We start from the raw sequence: 23532 nt of genomic DNA on the forward strand, positions 1-23532 counted from the left end.
TTTAAATATAAGTTTCTTCACCAATATTAGATTTTCATTTCTAGAGATTGAAAGGAATATATTTGCTGAAAAGTATATGATTTATTTCAGAGACAATGGTTGATATTTTTAAAACTAATTACAATTGAAATAGTTTTGCTAAAGTAATATTGGTGAAAAATGTCATTCTTTTTTCATACATATGATGGACCAGAGTAACTAAGACATTATGTGCTTTGCCTTAGTTCTCAAACATGTCAGCCTGATTAAAAAGAGGAAATACATTCTCAATACTAAAAGAATGTGCCCTTAAATTTAGAAAAAAAAAAGGCACATATTTCTTTTCAAACAGTTGAGTGGTAAAAAGATGTGTTGGTTGTGTAAATAGTTAAGTGGTGTAGAAAACTTAAATTTGAATTATGTAAATACAATAAAGCTTTTTGTTAGCTGCACTTAAAATGTATGGTAGATGAGAAAACACTAGTAAGATCATATTCTGTCATTTCTATGCAGTTGTATTGACTCTGCATGAGTTGTATAGATAGTATACCTGATAGTATCTTTGGGCACATCCAAAATGAAAGTTTGTGAAAGTAGAATGGAAGATTCATGTTTCAGGTTGCTTTCGGCATTGGTATTTTTCTGTCCAACCTCCTATCATTGTTGTCTGAAGTGTAAGGAAAAAAAATATGGTAGAGGCTTTTGATACAGAATACTCTTCATGTCCAAAAGCTACATGAAGAAGCTAAATGTTTGTGTGTGTGTGTGTGTGTAAGTTGAAACACTGAATAATTCCCCAGATATTAATTTCTGAATTTAGCTGACACACTGTATACAGTAATTCCCCTTATCTGTGGTTTTACTTTCCATGGTTTCAAGTCAATTGTGGTTTGAAAATAAGATATGTTGAGATAGATAAAGTGTAAACATTCACATGATATTTATTATAATATATTGTTATAGTTGTGCTATTGTCAGTCTAACTGTACTTAATTTATAAATTAAACTTTATTATAAGTATGTATGTGTAGAAAAAAAAACCATAGTACCCTATGTGTAGGGTTTGGTACTATCTGCTTTCAGTCATCCACTGGGGTCATGGAATTATCACCCTCACATAAGGTGGGGACTGCTGTACTCCTTAAGGCGTTTTTCTTTGAGGCTGGTTTAGTAAGACACAATATCATATTTCTTTTAATATCTAACTATATTTCCTTGGTTAAGATCTTGCCTTAATGTTCTCTGAAAACAAGTCACAACCTTATAGGCAAAACTTCTCTTGAAGGTTTTACGAAGTGAGTCTTGTTCAGAGTGAGAATACAGATGTGGGAAAGAATGAATTACAAAAGAGCCTCCCAACATTCATATACTCCCAGCTGTATTTCTTCATGTTTTCAGTTTTCTGTATAGTATTTAAGATGGCTTAATGAATGGTAAGATAAAACAATTTTGGAGAATTTTACGCTATATTCAGTGGTATGCTGGTAAATGTGTAACAACTGGCTTTTGAAGGTGGAAGATTCCCTGATTTAAAGTGCTTGTCCATTTGTTTGGTGTAAGTCCTTCTATCCTAGCTGATTTCAAGTTTCCAATGTGAAATTACTGAACATGGACTTGGCATTAAAAGTTAACTCTAGGGAACCAGTATGAGCTGGGTGTAGTGCAGCACTGGTTGTACGTTATGATTCATGCTATCAAATTCTTAAATTTTAAGTAAAAAAACCTTCCATACAATAGAATATAATAGTCTAACTATAACAACTAATTGAGATATGACAGTTAAAATAAAAATGCCAAACAGACACCAACCCCAAATTGAAATGTATCCAAAGGGACAGTGGTTTGTCTCCTAAATCTCATTAGCTACAGTGTATGCAATGTAATCACATATATAGGGCAAATATCATTCAATATGTTTGTGTATTCACATGTTTGTTTATGTGTACAAAATCTAAACACAAAACATTTATTTTAAAAATGCAAAAATGAAACTTAAAACTGTTTGTATTTGTGGTATTTAAGAATGTCTTCTCTTTACTTTCAGAGGAGTATGGAATGTCCCATACATGGCTAATGTGTACTTAATTAAAGGAAAGACACTCCGATCAGAGATGAATGAAAGGAACTATTTTGTTCGTGATAAACTGGATCCTGATATGGCTCTTTGTCGAAATGCTAGAGAAATGGTAAGATATGCAATGATGGCTTGTTTGAATGTTCTTATAAGATGGCTTGCTTTACCAGTTGGTATGTCACTGTGTTTTGATGCCCTTTTTCTTGCTAATTTGTAAGTACTCGCCAATTTTTTTGGTTCTGTGTTGAAAATTTGGGAGCAATTTTGGAGATAATTTAACATTTACTTGTAGAAATGGTATGAAAAATGTTAGTTTTTATGCTCAGGCTAATTCATAGGCAACAGAGTTGGATTTCTGTAATTAAGATGAATTTGTTACAAATCAGCTTTGCTCTTTCAAGAATACATCTTTACTTTAGTTTGAAATTCTGTAGTGAAAACTTGACCTAATTAAAATTAATTAGATAAGCTTTGATGAAATAATAATTCCACATTTAAGAAAATTTCTGTCCTAAAATTAATGTCCATATTTTCTCTAACTAGATGAACTTTTAAGGATTATTATTAACTTCACATTCTTACAAAGCATGATTCTTACCACCAAACTGGTAGAAGGGTTAAGATATATAATATATTTACTCTAAATAAAATATTAATGATACATTGCTGCACTACAAATACACTTTCATTATAAAACTTAAAATGACTAGAAAATATTTTTTCAAAATATATAAATATGTTTTAGAACATATTTATATGATTTTTGGTTTTAGAAATGATAGGGTATTTTTTTTATTTCTAAATTTATACAAGCAATTGTGATTTCAAGAAAAATCAGAAAAGTTGGCAAGTATTTCTTTTCTCAGTTTAACAAAGCATGTGTTGTTTGAATATGTTTGTTTTCTCTACAAACCTATGTGCATTGTTATTATTGAATATCCTCAGTACTTGTGATTGTATTTTGTGCTCACGTCTGGCTAATTTGACTCGACAGCGCATCAGGGAATGGCCTCTCTTACTCATTTTTTCCTTTGTCTTATGTGTCTAATGAAAGTTCTGCTACGGAATGAGCTTAGACTTTGTTTGACCCCCACCCCCCACACCCAAAAAAAGAAAAGAAAACAAAGGGCTGAAAGACCTGGAGATGTTTCTTTGTGTGTGCTATAAGCTTTGCTTGTTCTGCATGTTGTCTGTGAAGGACATTTCGGAATGTTAGCTTTTGATCAACAGCTGCTATTATTTTTATTTACCAAAGAATACCTGAGAGAGCAGGTGTACAGGTCAACTTACCCAATGCTTCTCTTCATTTTAGACTTTACAAAGGGAAAAAGACTCCCCTACTCCGGAAACATTCCAAATGCTCAGCCCCCCAAAGGTGTTATTTTTATTTATTTTTGTTTATTTAATATTTGATATAGTCTATTGCCTAGCAGTAAAGTTTCTTTAAGAACCTTACTTGCATTTAGCTTGGTAAAATGTTGGTATTCATCAGTTAGTCATCTGTGTGTGTGTGTGTGTGTGTGTGTTATGTGACTTGGGCATGGGTCTTGTGCGACAGTCAGCTCTTGGTTCTTTGGGCTGATTTATATTTTATGGTCGACAGATGAGAAAGTTAAACCTAAGTCCCTTTCATTCTTTTTTTAGGTTTTTATTTCTTTTTTAAAGGGTGAGAAGAGGATAGAAGTAGGTATAAAATAGGATTTGATTACAGTAAGGTTTAGGTGCACTTCATTGAGTTATTAATCACTAACTCTTTTACCATTAAAACAGGTCCAAAAAGAAACAACCTTACTGTATGGTGTTTTCCACATTTGTCTGGTTTGGGGCAAGAATATGAGACTGTTTTTTTTTAATCTACCTTTTTAATGCATGACTCATTTGTGTTAGTCTTTAAGCATTAGAAAAAGAAAGGAATGAAACAGACTGGTGAAATATGACTGGCAGTGAATTCATGTTTAAAAATGTAATTCTTTCTCTGAAAGAGAGAGAAGCCAAAAGAGGTGTAATTCATTGCACTTGTGTCTCGAAAATATTTCTGCTTTCAAAAAGGATTTTTTTCCCTGATGTCTACATCTAGAATCAATGAGAAAGGGACAAAAACAGTCCATTCTTCTTTTTTTCAGTTGAGTGTCAGTTTTATGTTAGTTTTGTGTGGTGTCTGAATTCATCATCAAAGTTTGAGTTTTTTATTTTAAACCATGCACATTTTATATGAATACTAAAAATGCATGTTCATAAATGAAATATAAAAATGAAATTAATATCGTCTGTGTTTTCCTATGATTAAATTTACTTTTGTTCCTACCTCTAAAATTAATACTGTTATTTTCTGGCATATAGGGTGTGTTTATGTACATTTCTAATAGAAATGAATTTGGAAGGCTATTATCTACTGCTAATTACAATACTTCTCATTATAACAATGACCTCTGGCAGATTTTTGAAAATCCTGTGGTATGTATTTCATACTCAACTTTATTTATTATTTTTCTATGACTCTAAGTGGTTATAAATCAGTTGGGTAATAATATGAAATGTAGTTAGGAACTTTAAAAAAAGTGACACAATGTGAAATGCATATCAAAACCACAATGAGATACTGTTTCACACCAGTCAGAGTGGCTATTATTAAAAAGTCAAAAACAACAGATATGGGTGAAGCTATGGAGAAAAGGGAATGCTTATACATTGTTGGTCAGAATGTAAATAAGTTTAGCAATTTGGAAAGCAGTTTCAAGATTTCTCAAAGATCTTAAAACAGAGCTACCATTTGACCCAGCAGTTCCATTAGTGGGTATATATCCAAAAGAAAATAAGTCATTTGACCAATAAGACATATGCCCCTGTATCTGTACATTGCAGCACTATTCACAGTAGCAAAAACATGGACTCAAACTAGGTGTTCTTTAATGGTGGATTGGATAAAGAAAATGTGGCACATATACACCATAGAATACTATACAACCATAAAAATGAATGATATTATGTCATTTTCAGCAACATGATAGAGCTGGAGGCCATTACCCTAAGTGAATTAATGCATATTCTCACTTATGAGTGAGAGCAAAACATTGGGTACTTATTGACATAAATATAGGAACATTAGTCAGTGGGGACTAGAGGAGCGAGGAAGGGAGGAGCACAAGGGTTGAAAAAACAACTAATAGGTACTATGCTCACTACCTTGGTGATAGGATTGGTCATACTCTAAACCTTAGCATCATGCAATATGCACTCGTAACAAACCTGCACATATAGTCCCTGAATCAAAATGCTGAAATAATTTTTAAAAAGTAAATTAAAAAAAAATGAAAATGACATAATTATTGTATTTTATGATCTATAGAGTAGATCCAAACTTGACCAATAACTGTTTTTCATATTAAGATAGTTATTAGGTTTGGGGAAGATAATTATCAATTTGTTCTTTCTCAATATTCTAATATTTTTGTTTTGGGTATTCAAAAGTACCATCCAATTTTAATCATAATTTTGGAAACATGTTTACAAATAACTCATATTTATAATAGTTTTATTTTTTGTTTAAGAAAATACATTTTTAAATCACTTTTTGGCAGCTTTGTGAATGTACATCAAAGATAGCTAGAGAGAATTTCAGAAGAAAGCTTATTCAGCATATGAAGAGAGTCTTAACTTGAAGAAATGATTTCCTTTTAAAATCTGTTTTCTTGTTCTTCTTTTTAACAGATTTGAATCATACAGTAATTAGCTCCTTTTGTGTTTTACAGGGACATCTTTTCCGTTAGCCAAGTCGCACATTTATTCAAGGGAAAATACTCTCTTCAACAATCAAACCTGTAACACTGCTGTAATGATTTTCCCCTTGCCAATAGTAAAAGTTTTAAATTGCAGACTCAATCCACCCGATGAGAGTTGTCCTTTATTATGAAGGAATAGTTGAGATCTGGGGATAGTAAATGTAGTAGTCTGAATATTCTGAATAGGAAAAGAATATCTTTTGACATTTTGTTATTTTAAAAGTACTTTTGTTCCATTTTAGCCACATATCTTCATCTTTGACAGAAGTAAAGTTGAAAAGAGGTGTTTTTTAGTTGTGAGGGTAGAATTCCTTATTTCACTTCACCATTAGGATTTTTTGATTTCTTGTGTGACATTAAGTTTCTGGTAAGATGTCCTAAATGATATCCTAAATTGTAGATATTTGTGTAAGAATTCAAGTCTTTGGAAAGTAAGCAATGAAAATATCAGAACTGAGTGGGAATGGCTTTTCTTTCCATGACTTTCTTTGCTCTCTGTTAAATTAGCCTGACTAATGTGCCTCATGAGGGAAACCCCATAGAAAAAGGCCTCTGATTATTAGAATTTCTAAGAAATTAATAAAGTCACAGTTTGCTCAGTGATTTGAAAGGTGATCCAAAATGAAATGTTAATACTAATGCCCTAAGATAAAATTGTAGGGAATTTTTTTTTTTTTTTTTTTACTTAAAGAAAAATCAGTACTGATACACAAGATGAAAGACTATAGGTATAAATTCTTTCTTATTGATGATTATTCAGTTTCCTCCCATATTTTAGAATCAGAAAACTCATTAATATTGAAGGGAATAATGAGATAATACAGAAATCTGATCCATATATAGTATGTAAACATGAAATTTGTTAAAATTATGAAGATACCTTTGTTTCCTCCACATCAAAAATGTTTGAGTTGCATATAAATAGATGCAAAACTAATGGCATAAATAATGATATAAATATTCAGTCCCTCTAAAATCTAGCCTCAAAAGATGTATTTAAGGCAAATAATTTTTTTTTTGGCAAATAACTTTTTAAACATCTTTTGATTGGGATTATTTTGAGTCTGTGTCTCACTTCCTCCCTGCTGGCTTTCTATATTTGCACTTTGTAAAGAGAAAGATTAATAATTGCTAGAAATATTCTAAATCAAAGAAGAGATCTTTTTGGATACTTATATCACTCACTATCTTAATATATTCATATTTTAATAAATACCCATATTTAATTATAGAACTTGACCCAATAAAATAATTCTTTAGCTTTTATTGAAAAAAATGTCATGATATTTTCATATATGGCTTTTATGCCAGAGATTGGTCAGAAAGGATCAAATTCATGAATTAGAATGAAGGGGAACCATTTTTCAACATAGAGCCCTATCCCTTAATTTTAGTAATTGAAAGAAGTGAAAGTGCTAGTAAACTCATGATTATTCCTTGATAAATATTAATAACTGAAGTGAAGGCAGATATTTTAAAAATTCATTTAAAAATAAAGTAAGAATAATTTACTAGAGACATATAAGATAGACCCTCGTTAATTAATTCACTAATTCATTTTTACAAATATTTGTTAGTAGGATTTTGTTCCCTGTCTTTTACTTTTAAACACACATTTTTTTACCTACTCTGTGTATATATTAAAATACTGATGGTCCTCAACTTATGGTGACTTGACTTAGGAATTTTCAAATTTATGATGGATTTATTTATCAGGGTATTGGGTGATTTCAACCTCCCAAGGGTTTATTGGGACATAACCCCATCGCAAGTCAAGGAGCATCTGTAAAATGTGTAAATCTATTCACTGTAAGATTACTGAAGTTTTAAAATCCTGAGGTACAACATTTTATAAATAAAAATTTTGTACTTCATAGAATGACATAAGCATACTCAGAACCAGGCAAAAATTAAACCATATACTGTGGTTTCTGAAAATTACTATTTTGTCCACCACACATAATCACTTATAAGTTGAATAATTTCTAAAATGCATATGCTTTATACTTTTCAGTAAAGTATTTATAAAGGTATTTGTTTTAATATGTACTTCTTTTTATATAGGACTGGAAGGAAAAGTATATAAACCGTGATTATTCCAAGATTTTCACTGAAAATATAGTTGAACAGGTTTGTATTAACAATGATTACAAAGTATAGAAAATTTTGCTGTTATTTTCCAGAAGAAATACTATTAATGCAATACTACTTTCACAGAAGATGTGAAAGTGGAGAAACTATCTTTTAGGTAAAATTTATATGACTCAATTACTGATTAAATAGCCTTAAGGAACATGCAGTTGTAAAATGTAGAACATAGAAATTAGCATTTTAAGCATGCTCCTAAGTGTTATTCATAGCTTTCTCAAACCACTAAAAACAGGAACCATTCACAGATCTTTCATATAGAACTCTTTCAGTGAAAGCTTTTCTTTGGAAGTATCTGGCTGTCTTTCTGAGTCTTTTCAAAGAGACAACTTCAAATAATGAATTCTCTTTTAGGTTAGTGTTTAAAACTATTTTTGAGAATGTCATCAATTCTGAGGTGCACCATTATTTGTGTACCACGAGAAAAAAAAATACTGTCAAATAAACCATGACAGAAAACTATGTTTCCTAGTCATTTAGGATTTTTTATTTTACACATAATAGCTATTTTAGACTATTAAGACACAGAAGTTATTATGTCTTCTAATGATGACGCTTATTTTATAGCCATGTCCAGATGTCTTTTGGTTCCCCATATTTTCGGAAAAAGCCTGTGACGAATTGGTAGAAGAAATGGAGCATTATGGCAAATGGTCTGGAGGAAAACATCACGTAAGTTGTAATTTCACTCTAAGAACTAAAATGAGTTTGGGGTTTAAGTAGATATTCAGATAATTTGGAGAGGTTGTTATACTTTTTCTCATACGTCTCTGAGTTCTAGACCTAAATAAATTGGCTAGCCAAGGCTCTGATTTCAGTCTACTTCTGCCACTAACCAGTTGTTTAACACTTAAGTCATTTCATCAGTCTGGGCGGGTTTCTCATTTATGCATGTAATTACACTGGATGTTCCCTAAGGGTCAGTGTCCTCAAGCTGGAGATTGTTAGGTAATATATGTCTTTACAGAGTGATATGGCTCTTTTCCAAGGCCACTTTTTATTCCTTGCATTTTCACAGTGAGAGTGAAAATTCTAGGGCAGACTTTATCTGGCTGTCAAAACTGTTTTTGTGTGTAAAATAGGAAGGAGGTATCTGAGTGCCTTCGGTGTAATTCAGTTTTGCATTTGCATTCAGCATCAAAGACTTGGCAGGAAATACTACTGTCAGTGGTTCCATGTGTTTCTTTTCCTCTGTGAACTGACATGCCATTTTAGCAGAATACTCTGGTATATTACTGCCTCTGCACAATTATGTCCCCCAGGTAATGAGCTGATGAGGGAGAGGGAAACTTAAAGTATAAGGAAGAACTTGAAGTCAGTAGGTGGTGAAATAATGAAAAGCAATCTTTCAAAGACTGAGTGTTACAAATAGAAGTAAGGAACAGCGGAGAAAGCTTGTTTTCAGTATCTGCTAATACAGAAAGCAGATATGCCGAATGTATGCTCATCAAGCAGCTAAGACTGCCTAAAGTGTCACTGTAAAAAACACTCATGTTTTAGAGGGTATTTGCGGGCTTAGGAAGTCAGTTTTATTTACTTTATAGTTAAACTTCCATATACATTTTCAAAGTAGGAAAGGAGTCTACTGACCTTACATTACTTTGTTTCATCATTGTATCATTGGCAAAGCTGTACCTAACTTATTCTGATAGTTTTACAGTTAAACCTGATGGTATACCATATTGGAACAACTGTTATTTTTATTGTCTATTATGATCTGTGTTGAAAAATATACTGTAATATAAATGGGAATTGCACATGAACTATATCTTACAATGTCATTTGTGTTGTTTCTAGGATAGCCGTATATCTGGTGGTTATGAAAATGTCCCAACTGATGATATCCACATGAAGCAAGTTGATCTTGAGAATGTATGGCTTCATTTTATCCGGGAGTTCATTGCACCAGTTACACTGAAAGTCTTTGCAGGCTATTATACGAAGGTAGTTATCCTCCCACCTCTCCAGCCTATTTCCTACCAATTTTTACACAGATATTGTTTTTAATGTTTTTATTAATAAGCAAATCCACTGGCTTACTTTCCTTTTTCAGGGGTTTGCACTATTGAATTTTGTAGTAAAATATTCCCCTGAAAGACAGCGTTCTCTTCGCCCTCATCATGATGCTTCTACATTTACCATAAACATTGCACTTAATAACGTGGGAGAAGACTTTCAGGTAATTTTGACTCTTGTGTTTTTAGATTTTTCAAAAGAAATATATAATTATGAAAAGGGCTTTGCCATAAGCTTAGTTTCTTTTTAAAATTTTGCTCAAATGACATAATTTGAATTTTGCCACTGGTTAAATATAATAAGCTGATATATTTCTTCATTTAAACCTTTTTAGGGAGGTGGTTGCAAATTTCTAAGGTACAATTGCTCTATTGAATCACCACGAAAAGGCTGGAGCTTCATGCATCCTGGGAGACTCACACATTTGCATGAAGGACTTCCTGTTAAAAATGGAACAAGATACATTGCAGTATCATTTATAGACCCCTAAGTTATTTACTTTTCATTGAATTTAAACTTCTTTTGGATGAATGACTGACATGAACACGTCTTTGAAGTTGTGTCTGAGAAGATGAGAGGAATATTTAAATAACTGCAACAGAACAGCTTCACTTTGGGCCAAACATTTGAAAAACATTTTATAAAAAATGTTATTTCTTAATGTCTGCTCTGAGCCTTAAAACACAGGTTGAAGAAGAAACGAAAGAAAAAAACAGCAAAAGAAAATATTTATTTCTAAGCTTTTTTGCCTCTGAGAATAATGACAATTTTATGAATATTTGTTTCAAGATGATAAAATATTTAGGTACAAATGACAAGACTAATTATATTTTCTTATTTAAAAAAAGCATGGGAAGATTTTTATTTATCAAAATTAGAGGAAATATAGATGAAATGGATATAAATGAAATTACCATGTTTTAAAACTTTGAAAATCAGATTCAAACTGTATTTGTATGCAATTAAGTACTTTTTTGAATACCTATGCAGGTCTTATTTACAGTAGTTACTACAGGAACACACAATTATACAATGTTTTCCTTAAGAAAATTAGTACAAAATACAACTGAGGAGCATATACAGTTGAAAACATTTTTGCTTAGATTGTAAGGCAGAATATTTTACATTTGTATTAAAAATCAAACTCTGTGTTTCTTCAGATGAATCTTCAAAAGTGGATTATATTAAGTAGGTATTAGATTTAGGAAAACCTTTCCATGTCTTAAAGTATTATCAAATGTCAACTTCAGATCAACAAGTGTCCTTAAGTCAAAACAGGCTTTTTTTTTTGTTTCCCTTTTTTAGAAAGTTCTAGAAAATAGTGAGGAAAAAGAAAAGTTTCATTGAGATGAGTAGTGCATTTATAATTTTTTAAAAAAACTTTTAAGTACTTGAATTTTATATCAGGAAAATAAAGTCGTTGAGCCTTGCTTCTTCCCTTTTGCCCTTTGTCTCTCTCCTTATTCTTTTTTTGGGGGGAAGGTTATTTGTTTTTTTCTCTTCCTGGCATAATTTCCATTTTATTCTTAGTGTCTATATTAACTTCCCTGTATCCCACTTATAAAAAAATACCCCAACAAAAATATTTGTTGACTTGATGTTTTATCATTTCTCTAAGTAAGGTTGAAATATCCTTATTTTAGCTACTGTTTTTAATGTAAAGGTTAAACTTGAAAAGAAGCTCTTAATCATGGTGCGAACATTCATTTTCTAACACTATGTGTTAGAAAATTATAAAAAATAAAATAATTTTAGAAGGTGGTGGTGTTCTCTTTACTATTGGTGTTTATCTTCAGAAGTGAATGTATGATGGAAAAGTCTGAAAGAAAGAATCCTATGATTTTTTATTTGGCTTAGTAGATTTAAGGATCTATCAAACTATTGAATTATAAATTAAATTATAGAATCTTCAATTTTAGCATGACTAGGAATTTGATCTAACTCATTTTACAAGTGAGAAAATAGAAGTCAAACTTTATTCAATATGAGTGTATTTGTTCATTAATATTTTTTGAGTCTATATTATGGGCCAGGGCACCAAGGATATGGTGATGAAAAAAAATTATAGTCACTGGGAGATGGACTTAAAAAGATAAGAAAGTTGGGTTCTACCCCCGTCTACTTCTTTGGGGACACTTAGTACCCAAAGAAAATTTCTACTATCCATCAACTAGGTTGAGGAGACATTTTAGTAATGATTTGTGAATTATGTTACTATACATCAGGAATGTTTTTCAAAATATGTAGCACCTGGTAGATGCCAACTCATCAGAACAGCCTCTGGTTATAAAAGCAAGTCAATTTTTACCAGTGCAAGCCAGCTTAATGTCCCTTGTGGTACAGTTCAAAGACATCTCTCAGGTACTAGTCCTTTTCTATTTTGGCATCCATGGGTGGTTACCTAGCATAACTATTTCAGTCTCCTGCCATGTTTTCAGAACTGGGATCCAGGTAGTTTTTTTCTGTGGTCTTTTTGAATAGCAAGCTCTACAGCATTACTTAAGAATAATTATTAAGAAAAAGCTGTTGGGAAGAAAAATAGAGAAATATATAAAAAATTTTAATGTAATGAGTTGGATTAAATGGGAGAGAAGTACACTAAGAAATAATGAGAAGAGAAAACTGTACGTGTAGAAATGCTTTAGAAGTGTGAATTACTACATAACTAAATTATTTTGATAACAGAAATTAGAATGATTGGGAAGGTAAGTAAACAGGCTAGGGATTTGTGAATTTTATAAGCCTTAAATCTTTCTAATGGCATTTAAAAATGTACTCAACATCATTGTTCATCAGAGAAATGCCAGTCAAAACTACAATGAGATATTATCTCACCCCAGTTAGAATGGCTTATATCCAAAAGACAGGCAATAACAAATGCTGGAGAGGATGAGGAGAAAAGGGACCTCTCACACACTGCTAATTAATTGCAATCACTATGTAATTGTACTATGGAGTACAATTTGGAGGATCCTCAAAAAACTAAAAATATGATCCAGCAATCCCAGTGCTTGGTATATACCCAAAAAAAGGAAATCAGTACATAGAAGCAATATCTGCCCTCCCATGTTTGTTGCAGCACTGTTCATAATAGATAAGATTTGGAGACAAACTAAATGTTCATCAACAGATGTATGGATATATTTTTGTTCTATTCTTAATATATTAAAATAGATTAAGAAATATTCATTTAGAAAAGTTTTTTCATTCCTGACAGATATTATTGAGGTGGTGGTAATGTTTGTTAATTTAATAAATCAAGTGACTGTTTAGTTCAGCATGCTATTCTGTCTTCACTGAAACCCATAAAAATCTGTTCTCTTGAAAATTAGAAATTTGTGCCTGTTTAACAATACAAAACACAAATAATCAACTGAAAATAATTTTATAAGATAAAAATGGATATTTAGAAGGTAAAACGGATGACCCTGAAGTCAATATTAGATTACAAACTAAAATTAAGGGATGGAGAGGAGGAAAAAAAAAATGTACATTTTGTTAAGGGTTAATGAACAAGTCTGTGATTAATTATAAAATAATTTTAAAAGACATTATTTTAACACTTATTTAAAGTCACTAAATCTCTTTGGGATCTTGATGTGAAATGACAGAATAATTCTGCACCTACTGAATGAAGACAATGTTATATATGACAAAGATCAGTAACTGCTAAGTGAGAATTGGACAAATTAAATGATAGTTTTTTTCTGCTGAGAATTAATGTTTGTAGAACTGATTAATTTTAAATACTGTATATTTGCAAAATGAGATTATCCTATTTTACTTTGTATTATTAAATTTTTTTTTTCAGTCTTTTTTTTTTTTAATTGGATTTTAGGTTTTGGGGTACATGAGCAGAGCATGCAAGACAGTTGCGTAGGTACACACATGGCAGTGTGCTTTGCTTTTCTTCTCCCCTTCACCCACATTTGGCATTTCTCCCCAGGCTATCCCTCCCCACCTCCCCCTCCCACTGGCCCTCCCCTTTTCCCCCCAATAGACCCCAGTGTTTAGTACTCCCCTTTCTGTGTCCATGTGTTCTCATTTTTCATCTCCCGCCTATGAGTGAGAATATGTGGTGTTTCATTTTCTGTTCTTGTGTCAGTTTGCTGAGGATGATGTTCTCCAGATTCATCCATGTCCCTCTCCGCGGACACAACGAGAACTCCAATCCTGGGTTGTTCTCACAGCGCCATCTCGAGTCCTCCCCTATTAAATTATTTTTATCTGTATTTACGTAGTTTATGTATCTTATAAATCTTGCCAAATTGTGACATCAAAGCTCCACCTTGTGGTCAAAATAGTATTTTTCCCAAAGGCTAATACTAATAAAATGATAAATATTGGATGTTTTTATTATTTGGGAATTCTTTTTATATTTTTAGATATGATACAATGCAACATTTTAAAATGCAGAATTGTGACACGTTATTCTGAAATAAGGGGGAGCTAGCATATTTCCAGTTAACACTGATGAAATGATTCGTTTTCTATTTTTATCTAATTTATAAACTGCTCATCTATGTTCAATAGGGAATATTTACCTGGATTAACAATAAAAAAAGCATAAGAGTAGTCAAATTCGACTACAGCTTACAAAGTAGTTCGTTTAGAGTAGATAAAATTGCTTAATTTTCATAATATTACAGCAAAAGCTCCATAGGGTCCTATTGTAAAAACAGAATTTTAAAAATTGCTGTTTGTTAGGGAAAGGTATACATCATAATTTTTCTTTCTTTTCAGCATGGAACTGGTAAACACAACAATGAGGACAAGAGTCTTGTGGTACTAAAGTTCGGGTGATTCAGATACTGTGACAGTTATAAGATCAACAAAATTCCTGGTGAAGTTGTGCACTAGAGTAGTTCTAATATATGCCAGATGTTGCACATTTACTTACTGACCACACAGTCTTCTTAATCACCCTTTTCCTCCTTTGGATCACTTAGTGTCTTGGCTGCTGGACGAAATCAAGGGGATCCTCAGGGAATGCTAGGGTGGCATTGTTGATTTTCATACTGTTTCAGGGCAGCTTTCCCATTGACCTTCTATGAGCCAAGAGGAGAAGGAATTTTAAAAATAGCTAGTTTTGAAATGATTTCATGCTTGTGATAGCGAATTGACAAAGAGGATTCTCAATGAACCATGCCTCCCAGTACTCAAACCATTGTGAACCCAGGTGGGTACTCTGTAACCAATAGAATATAGTAGAAGTGACTGCCTAATTCCAAATTGGGTTATGAAAAGCTTTATGATTTTGATCTCTTGGGACATTTACTGTTAGGGCTTTCTCTGTAGAATCCAGGTGCCATGCTGTGCCCATGCCACATGGGAACATGTGAAGGCCATGTGTAAGCACTCTGACCAGCAGCTGAAACCAAGCTCGCACATCAACTTCTGCCACATGAGTGAATTATTTGGACATCAATCCCAGATAAACTTTCAGATGAATATAGCTCTTGTCAACATCTGCCTGCAACCACATGTGAGATGCCTTAGCCAAGAACACCCAGCTGAGCTAAGCAAACCCATACAGAGCTATAAAAGATGATGATAACTTATTAAGTCACTAAGTTTCCACATGGTTTGTTACACAGCAATGGATAACTGAAACAGGATTAATTGCCTACAGTGCATCTCTAATAGGCTTTTTCTTCTCAAAGCACTTTGCATCCTGGATTGTTTACTTACCTTTCATTTTCCTTAATAAGGCCATTGGCTCCTTGAGGGCAAAGACTGGGTCTTATTTCATCTTTTCTAGACTCTAGCATACAGTCTGGCATATAGTAGGTATTTGTGTGTGAATTGGAAGTTGGTTTTATGTCTCATTTTATTGTATTTGAATCAAAATGATATCTGAGGGGGACTAGGTGTTTTGAATTTAAGAGGTAGCAAAAAAAAAATCTGTGTACTTTAGTTATGTGAAGTAAATGTGTGAAAGATTGCACAGTTTATCCCTGAATAAAGGAATATGTAGATGGCCTCAAGTTGGATAGAGAGATGCACTATGCCATTATAAAAAGAAACTGTTACCACTGTTATCCTCAGCATTCCAGGCCAAGGGACTGAGAGAAGGAGGCTTCAACTTATGAGTAATTTGTTTAGTATGTCTATTAGTATGTGCTTGCTATGTGCATTTTTACTAAACATTCAGTAATATTTTGAATTGAATTTGCTTTTATAAATCTTAAAGCAGTTTTCTACAAGGTGCTTTAAAAAGTATTATTTTATATAGTGACTAAAAACTCTATATTTTGTCCTCTAAACTAGAAAATAGTTCTAAAATAGAAATATGTTAAAACATCTTGGTATATGTTCAAATACCAAGGAGAGTGTAGCTTTGATATGTACTGATACTGGAACTAGTGTTGTTACCCCAGTTACAGATTCCATTGCCCTTTGGGTATGGCCTCTCTTGATTTTGACCAAATAGCATTTTAACACCTATTCAGTATGGTCTTACAAATATGATAAATAATGGAATGAAAGCTTTCTAATTTCAGAATTATGGACCTATAGGACTCTGTTTAAAAGAATGAATTATTTAGGAAAATTGTAACTGGAGTGATGTGAGAAAAAATAGAACCTCTCTTGAGGTTCTTGTGATGTTGTATTTTTTAGTCAATATAGAGAAGATATTTTTAACTTTTTAAAATTGGTAAGTGAATTGCCCAATCTGACACATTTATAAGGTACCAAAAAGCAAAGTTAAGTATGTAAATTAATAAGAATAAAGAGAGAGCAATGAGATTCAGGAGTTATAATAAATCAATATTTCAAAGTAGGTATGTGAAGAATGAATATAACCATGTCTAACTTGCCATTGATACAGGGGTTTCATCTGCTAACTTGGGACATTTGTTTTGGCATTAAATTTTCTAATCTATTATTTTTGGAAAGAATATCATCTACACTATATTTTAGACAGTTTCATCCTCCAGTAGATTTTCTTGCAAATATTCAATCCAATGTTACACTATTTTAAGTTCTAAACTAGAACAAAAATTACAGAACATGTATTTGTCTGTATGATGTAATTAATTTGTATCCTCTCTCAGATATGTTCATAGCCCTGAATCTTAATCTTCATTGATGGTTTACTTTTGTGAGAGTTACATGTATAGCTCACTGAATATACATGGGCCTCTTAGATTTCCTACCCACTAATAGTTAGATGGAACTATACTTTTGGCCAGTGGCCAATGAATAGAAGTTAGGTGAATTGCTTGCAAAACTACACATTTATGAGCCCATTTTAGAGCCCCTTGTAGCACATGTCTTGAGATCTTTGGATCTCTGAATCACTATTTGGAAGTAAGTTGTCCTTAATAGCTGCCAGGACCACAACAGATTTGTGCAAGAGAGAAATAATGTTTCCTATGTTAAGCCACTGCATTTTCAAAGCTTGCAAGATCACTTATTTTAACCGGACTAAAACAAGCATCCCATGTGTGAGAAAAAGATGTATATTTTATTTGGACAAGATGGATTTAGGTTTATGTTGATTTACAAATAATAAAAATCTAGAGTTATCTTAGGGTTTGTTATTCAATTGTGTCATCTAACAATAGAATCCGAGGATTGGAAGTAGTCTTAAAAGCTGTATAGTCCAAGGTCTATCCTACCTCTTCCCTAAACAAATCATCTTTTAAGCTTGCCTGGTTGTTGATCACCCAGACTTTACTTGAAAACTTCATTTAGTGTTTATGGATATCTGTTACAAGCCCATCAACGTACCTGAAATTATAAACATGATTTAGGTATCAACCCTGCATTACAGTCTGGTGACAGGCAATTTACTGCATCCTAACACAGAAACAGCCAAGCCTTTTCATAACTGTAATGAAGACTGTCTATTGTAACTTCTGTGTAAAGTTTAAATGGGAATATTTGGAAATTATATAAAAAACCTAAATATGGGTTTATTAAATATTTAATAGCATTAATTCCAACAGTTGCCTCCCACCTACCACCCCTCTATGCCTCACCTTACTACCTTTTCCACATTTAAAAATACCAGATTCTTCACAAGTCTTTGTATGACCACCCTTGCTGCTCCTCCCAGCTGACTGGCTTGCTGATTTTACAAGGTCCTATTTATCAGTTTCACTCTCCTCAACACTTGGAATGGTTTATCAATACAGCCATGGAAGGGTGGTGGCCAGATCTGGACTTAATATGTTAGGTATTGCTAGGTTTAAGTGGTATAGAAACAAAGAGAAGAAACATACTTTGTATTTTTGTTAATAAAATTAAGTATCAAATAACTTTTGTAAGGGATGGGCATCTGTATTGCACTGCTCATAATTTGCAGTCAGAAAAAATTTGTTTTCCTTCTCATAACACTGTTAAGCCATAACTTCATTTATAGTACTTACTCTCACATTTTTCTTGAGCCAAGTATAAAATGCTATTAAATTAAATTTTATTGGTTTTCAATTATAGTTTTAGCCTGTTTCAGTCTTTGTGGAAGTTGCTTCTATCAATCAACATAGTTTAGTCATTCTCCTCCTGGGCTCATGCCACCCAAAATGATGAGCGAGCTTTTGACAATTGACACTTGATAATTTACGAAACTATTCAGAAAGACCAACCAGAATTCTAATGGCTTGCTCTGTACTGTATAAATTTATAATCAAAGGCTGATCACGGCTACAGTTTTTTTTAAACTTGTTCTGTTTTTCAACAAACAATATACTTACTTGCAATTAAATGAAAATAAAGCATTGATTTCTGAAATTTTCGAGAACTACCTTAGAAATTAAGTTTTAGTTGTTGTCAGCCTTGGCCTCCTATTAAAATCATCTGGGAACTATTAAAAGCATTTAATGCTGTGACCCTACCTAGACCTATTAAATTACATTCTCTGGGGGTGAGGCTAGGCCGTCAGTTATTTTAAAAGTTCTCCGAATGCTTCTAATATGCAGCAAAGTTTGGGAGAATCTGATCTAGCTTAGCACTTAAAGGTTATACTGCTTATTTCTACCACGACACAATACTTATATACTGAGTTTACTGCAGGGAATTAATGGAACTGTTTTAAGTGAAAAATGTCTGATCAGTCGTTAAAATAGCAGTCTAAGTGAAAGCTATAACTAAAATTTCTATTTTGAAAGACAAAAAGAAAAACTGACTTCTCTTTGAGGGCATGCTATACCCAGAGACTTGGCTAGTGCTAAGAAGGGCATGGTAGACCTCCTGAGATCACACAAAGAACAAGCAGCTCCTGCTTGGTTTTACCCAATAGCCTGAGTTCCCTTAGTCATTCTGTGATGCTAAAGCCTCTCAACTACCAGGACATGATTTGAGAGATTTCATAAGGTCTCAACCTGTTTTTTCAGCTTATTTGTGTCAGGATCTGAACCGAAGACACTGACCCAGTGACAGATGAACAAATTCATTCAAACGTAAATCTCCAGTGAAAGAGTGGGCAGGGGATCCATGGTCACTCACAGACACTCCTGAGAGAGAGAGTGGCCATGGCCCTGACCAGCCCTCTAGGCACTTATTCAGTATGGATTCAACAACAGAGGCAATGAGTCAACATACTTGTGGATTAAATGCCAGGTTCCAAGGCCTAAAGCAAACATCAGTTGTGGGTGATAAACCTGGTCACCCTCCTCCCCAGAGAGCCATTCAGCATGCAAATGATTAAAGGTTAGTTTTAGGACCACAAGTTATTCACATAAATTCCCCTACATTCCCTGGTTATTTGCTTTTATCAACTAGGGGATTAGGCTGCCTTCATCCAAAACTTCTTCTGAAACTATGCAAACCTTTTGGCCTTCCTGGAAGGTTTGTGACTATATTCTATAATTTTACAGTCTTTCCAATCATCCTGACTGAACTCCCACACATTTGTACAATGGGGAAGAAAATATCTATACCTCAACCTCTTTCCCATGTCTATGAGAGATCACCTGGCCTAGTGCTAAGGAAGGCATCGTAGACCTCCTTAGGTGCTTGAGTATCTTACAGACTGTTCACCTATGGTTGATAAGCTCTTATCAAAATGCTCTTACTTTTATTGAGCTGATAAAGTTGCAAGCCTAACTTCTATCTGTTCGTTCCGGCTTTGCCTCCTGGAGGAACAGACTATGTTGACTGTCTTTTCCATGTGTTAGCAATGCAGATAGATCATAATTTTCTTAAATCTGCTCTTCAAGAAAAGATTTCAGGCTTTCAAAACCATATAATCATCCTGTCCTTGGTGACTCTCTGTGTTTTTCTCCTTTGTCAACATCACATTTCTCACAACGTGTCACCTGGAATAGCAGAACAACCTTGCCATAATAGTGATTCTGATTTGATCTGGTCATTGTACTTCTAGAAATGAAGCCCAACATTTTATCAATTTTTACCAGGTCATACCACATTGTCTTAAAATATCAATGATCTTCAAACCAGGCTGCACATTAAAATCACTTGGAAGAGCTTTGAAAAATATACCTATGTCATTTGCTGTCAATGATGATGCAAGTTCCCTTGTATCATCATGATATAGTTATGTCATCAGGGCATAATGATGATACCTGGTTCTACCCTTGCCAATTAAATCAGAATCTCGGGGGAGGGGGGGTAAGGCCCAGGTATAGTGATTTTTAAAAGTATTTCAGTGATTCTAATGTGCATCTAAGTGAGTTACATTCTTAAATGTGGTTTCTCTCAACTTGTAGGGAAATATAATTTTTTGTTGTTTGAATGTAAATATCAGGCTTTTGATCTGTTCTAGTTTAATTTTCTGATAATAATAGTCCCAGAATTTCTTGTAGTAATGAAATTCTTGAAGATTATAACAAAGTTAGAACACTTACATTAGTGTTTATGTCCATAAAGTATTTAGAAAAGTTTGAAAAGGGCTTTGAAAAAGTAAAGATTAATTTAGTGTTAATATTTCTTATATTGCTTTGTTTATGCATAATATAATTTGGTTAATATAGATCATAAGTGAAAGTATTTTAAGATTACACTGTGAACTTGTATCATCATTGATGGCAAATGACATAGCCCATAAGCATGGGATCCAAAATTGGTTTTGCAAATTTAAGGACTTTCCAAGTAAAACAAATTTTAATGCTATGCTCATTGGTTCTCTTTTTATTTAAAACATTGGGTTTTAAGACATAACCAAAATAAACTACTTTTTATTCCTTTGACTTTAGATATCTTTCAGCTGTTAAAGGGAGTGTTGTTTCATAAAGCCTGGCAGAAGATTTTCAGTCTCTCACATCTGAAATTAATCAAGGATTGAATAAGAGTTACCCGGAAAAGCTGCAATGATTTAAATTTGTGACCCTGGGTCATTTGGCAAAGGCATTTGTTTCCCCAAAGTTGTTAAGATTGCCTGAGTACTGCAGTATAGTGAATAGATTTTATAAAAATCAGTGTTATTAGCCATTTACATAAAAGGCAAGTAGCAACCTTTGTGGTATCCCCCATTACTCTTGAAATAACTGCGTGCATTGTTGGTGAGCTCATGAGGTACAATTCTTAAGACACTGGTTCCTAGGCTAAAGTAGCATACATTGATATTTATACTGTCTGTCATACTCAAAATGAATTACAGATCATCCAGAGGAATAATGTAAAAAATCATTAAATGAAGACAAGAAAGTTCAGATAACATTGAGACAATGCAGTGAGAGGCTTATTGTAATTGCACATACACACAAAAAGTATCATTAAGCTCTTTTCATGCCCGTTCAAATGAAACACAATGGGCTCCTTATATTGTCATAAAGGCATTCCTCTCAGTTAAGCTTTATCTTTTCTATGTATACACTGGAACTTCACTAACATATTGTCTTGCTTTCAACTCTGAGTTCTAATCTTATCTGTGATTAAGGGCCTCAAGTATGTCAAGTAACAAGTTAACACTGATGCCTGCCTTGCTCTGGCTTTTTTCTTTCAAATTTGTTAACATCTATTTTGAGCCAATGGATAAACTATGTACTCTACTTACTAAAACTGAATTTGTTTTGTTTCTTTTGTTGGAACATCTTCCTAGATATCTTGATTCTCATAGGTTTTACCAAAAGACTGAGGTCCTACTAGGAATTAGAGGTCAATTTTTGCTTTGTGAAGATTTCCGTTAGCCTTTGACATGCAAAAGATTACATAACAAACCACCCCAAACACAATGCTTTAACATGCTAATAATTAATCTTATTGACCCGTGGGTTGGTTAGGTTTAGTTTAGTGGGATTTTTCCCACTACAGATCTCTCATCTCCTTCCCAGGCCAAGTGGGCTAACTCCAGCAATGTTTTCCTTACCGCAACCTCAAAGGTAAAAGAGGGCAAATGGAAACATACAAGGCCTCTTAAGGTCTAGGCTTGCAACTGGCACATGATCACTTCTACTTTATTCTTTTGCGAAACAAGTTATATAGCTGAACCTAAATTGAGTGATAGAGAAATATACTTGTAGATACTAGGAGAAACCACAAAATCATATGGCAGAAAATATTGAACCCGGGAATGTTGTTGGGGGATATAAAGTGTTATTTAAATACATTAAAATTTGATTCCAATGGAAAAATTAATGTGTTAATGTATTTCCAAATTACCATTGTGACATCTAACAGTAAAATGATTTTTCCGTTACCAATTTCTTTCTTTCAAGAAATGCTTGGAGGCCCAGTCAGAAGAGTATTTACCTTTTTGTCTGATGTATAAAACTCACATAATCTTGGGCAATTAAGATTTTTTTCTCAGCAAAACTTTTCTTTCTTTGGTGTACAGTTTTATAAGTTTAATATTAAGGTAGATTTGTGTAACAATCACTATAATCACAATATAAACAGCCAAATCACAGCAAACAATTGTTTTGTTGTCCCTCTGTAGTTAAAACTTCCCCTTCCTCATAACACCAACTAAACTGTTCTCCTTCTATATAGTTTTGCGTTTTCTAGTTTGGCATATAAAGGGAATCATACAGTATGTAAGCTTTTGAGATGCTTCTTTTACTCAATGTAATATCTTTGGGAATCAACAGTTTTATTGCATGGATAATTCTTTCCTTTTTATTACAGAATAGTAATCCATTACATGGGTAAATTATATATTTAAACCATTTACCTACTAAAAGACATTTGTGTTGGTTTCAGTTTTGAGCAACTACAAACGAAACTTTTAGAAACACTCAGGTACATGTTTATTGTGACTTATTGAAGTGACTATATCACTCCTAATGAAAATCTATTTTCATTACACTAAAGTAGATAGCTAGGAGTGATATAGTATCCTATGGTAAGTAGCTTCGGTTTTTTCATTCCACTGTTTGTGTCTTTTTTGGATTATCAAATGTTTTAAGAATTCCATTTTATCTGTTAGGCTTTTTTTTATTGCATTTTAGGTTTTGGGGTACATGTGCAGAACATGCAAGATAGTTGCATAGGTACACACATGGCAGTGTGTTTTGCTGCCTTCCTCCCCTTCACCCACATTTGGCATTTCTCCCCAGGCTATCCCTCCCCAACTCCCCGCTCCCTGCTGTCCCTCCCCTATTCCCCCCAATAGACCCCAGTGTGTAGTAC

At 33.2% G+C, this 23532-nt stretch overlaps 1 protein-coding gene across 2 annotated transcripts in view; it reads left to right on the plus strand.

The window, feature by feature from the left end:
* PLOD2 (procollagen-lysine,2-oxoglutarate 5-dioxygenase 2) overlaps positions 1–11757 on the plus strand; it is a 104161-nt gene extending 92404 nt beyond the window's left edge. Inside the window, exons 13-20 of one of the 2 annotated variants that reach the window (XM_002759516.7) lie at positions 2024–2165; positions 3366–3428; positions 4394–4507; positions 7897–7962; positions 8548–8652; positions 9778–9924; positions 10034–10159; positions 10331–11757. In XM_002759516.7, coding sequence (XP_002759562.3) covers positions 2024–2165; positions 3366–3428; positions 4394–4507; positions 7897–7962; positions 8548–8652; positions 9778–9924; positions 10034–10159; positions 10331–10486 — 919 coding nt within the window. In that variant the 3' untranslated portion in view covers positions 10487–11757. The remainder of the gene's footprint in view (positions 1–2023; positions 2166–3365; positions 3429–4393; positions 4508–7896; positions 7963–8547; positions 8653–9777; positions 9925–10033; positions 10160–10330) is intronic. The other variant, XM_008983709.5, reaches the window with a different exon arrangement.
* The last annotated feature ends 11775 nt before the right edge of the window (positions 11758–23532 follow it).

This window comes from Callithrix jacchus, chromosome 17 (genome assembly GCF_049354715.1).
Source record: "Callithrix jacchus isolate 240 chromosome 17, calJac240_pri, whole genome shotgun sequence".
Lineage (NCBI taxonomy): Eukaryota > Metazoa > Chordata > Mammalia > Primates > Cebidae > Callithrix > Callithrix jacchus.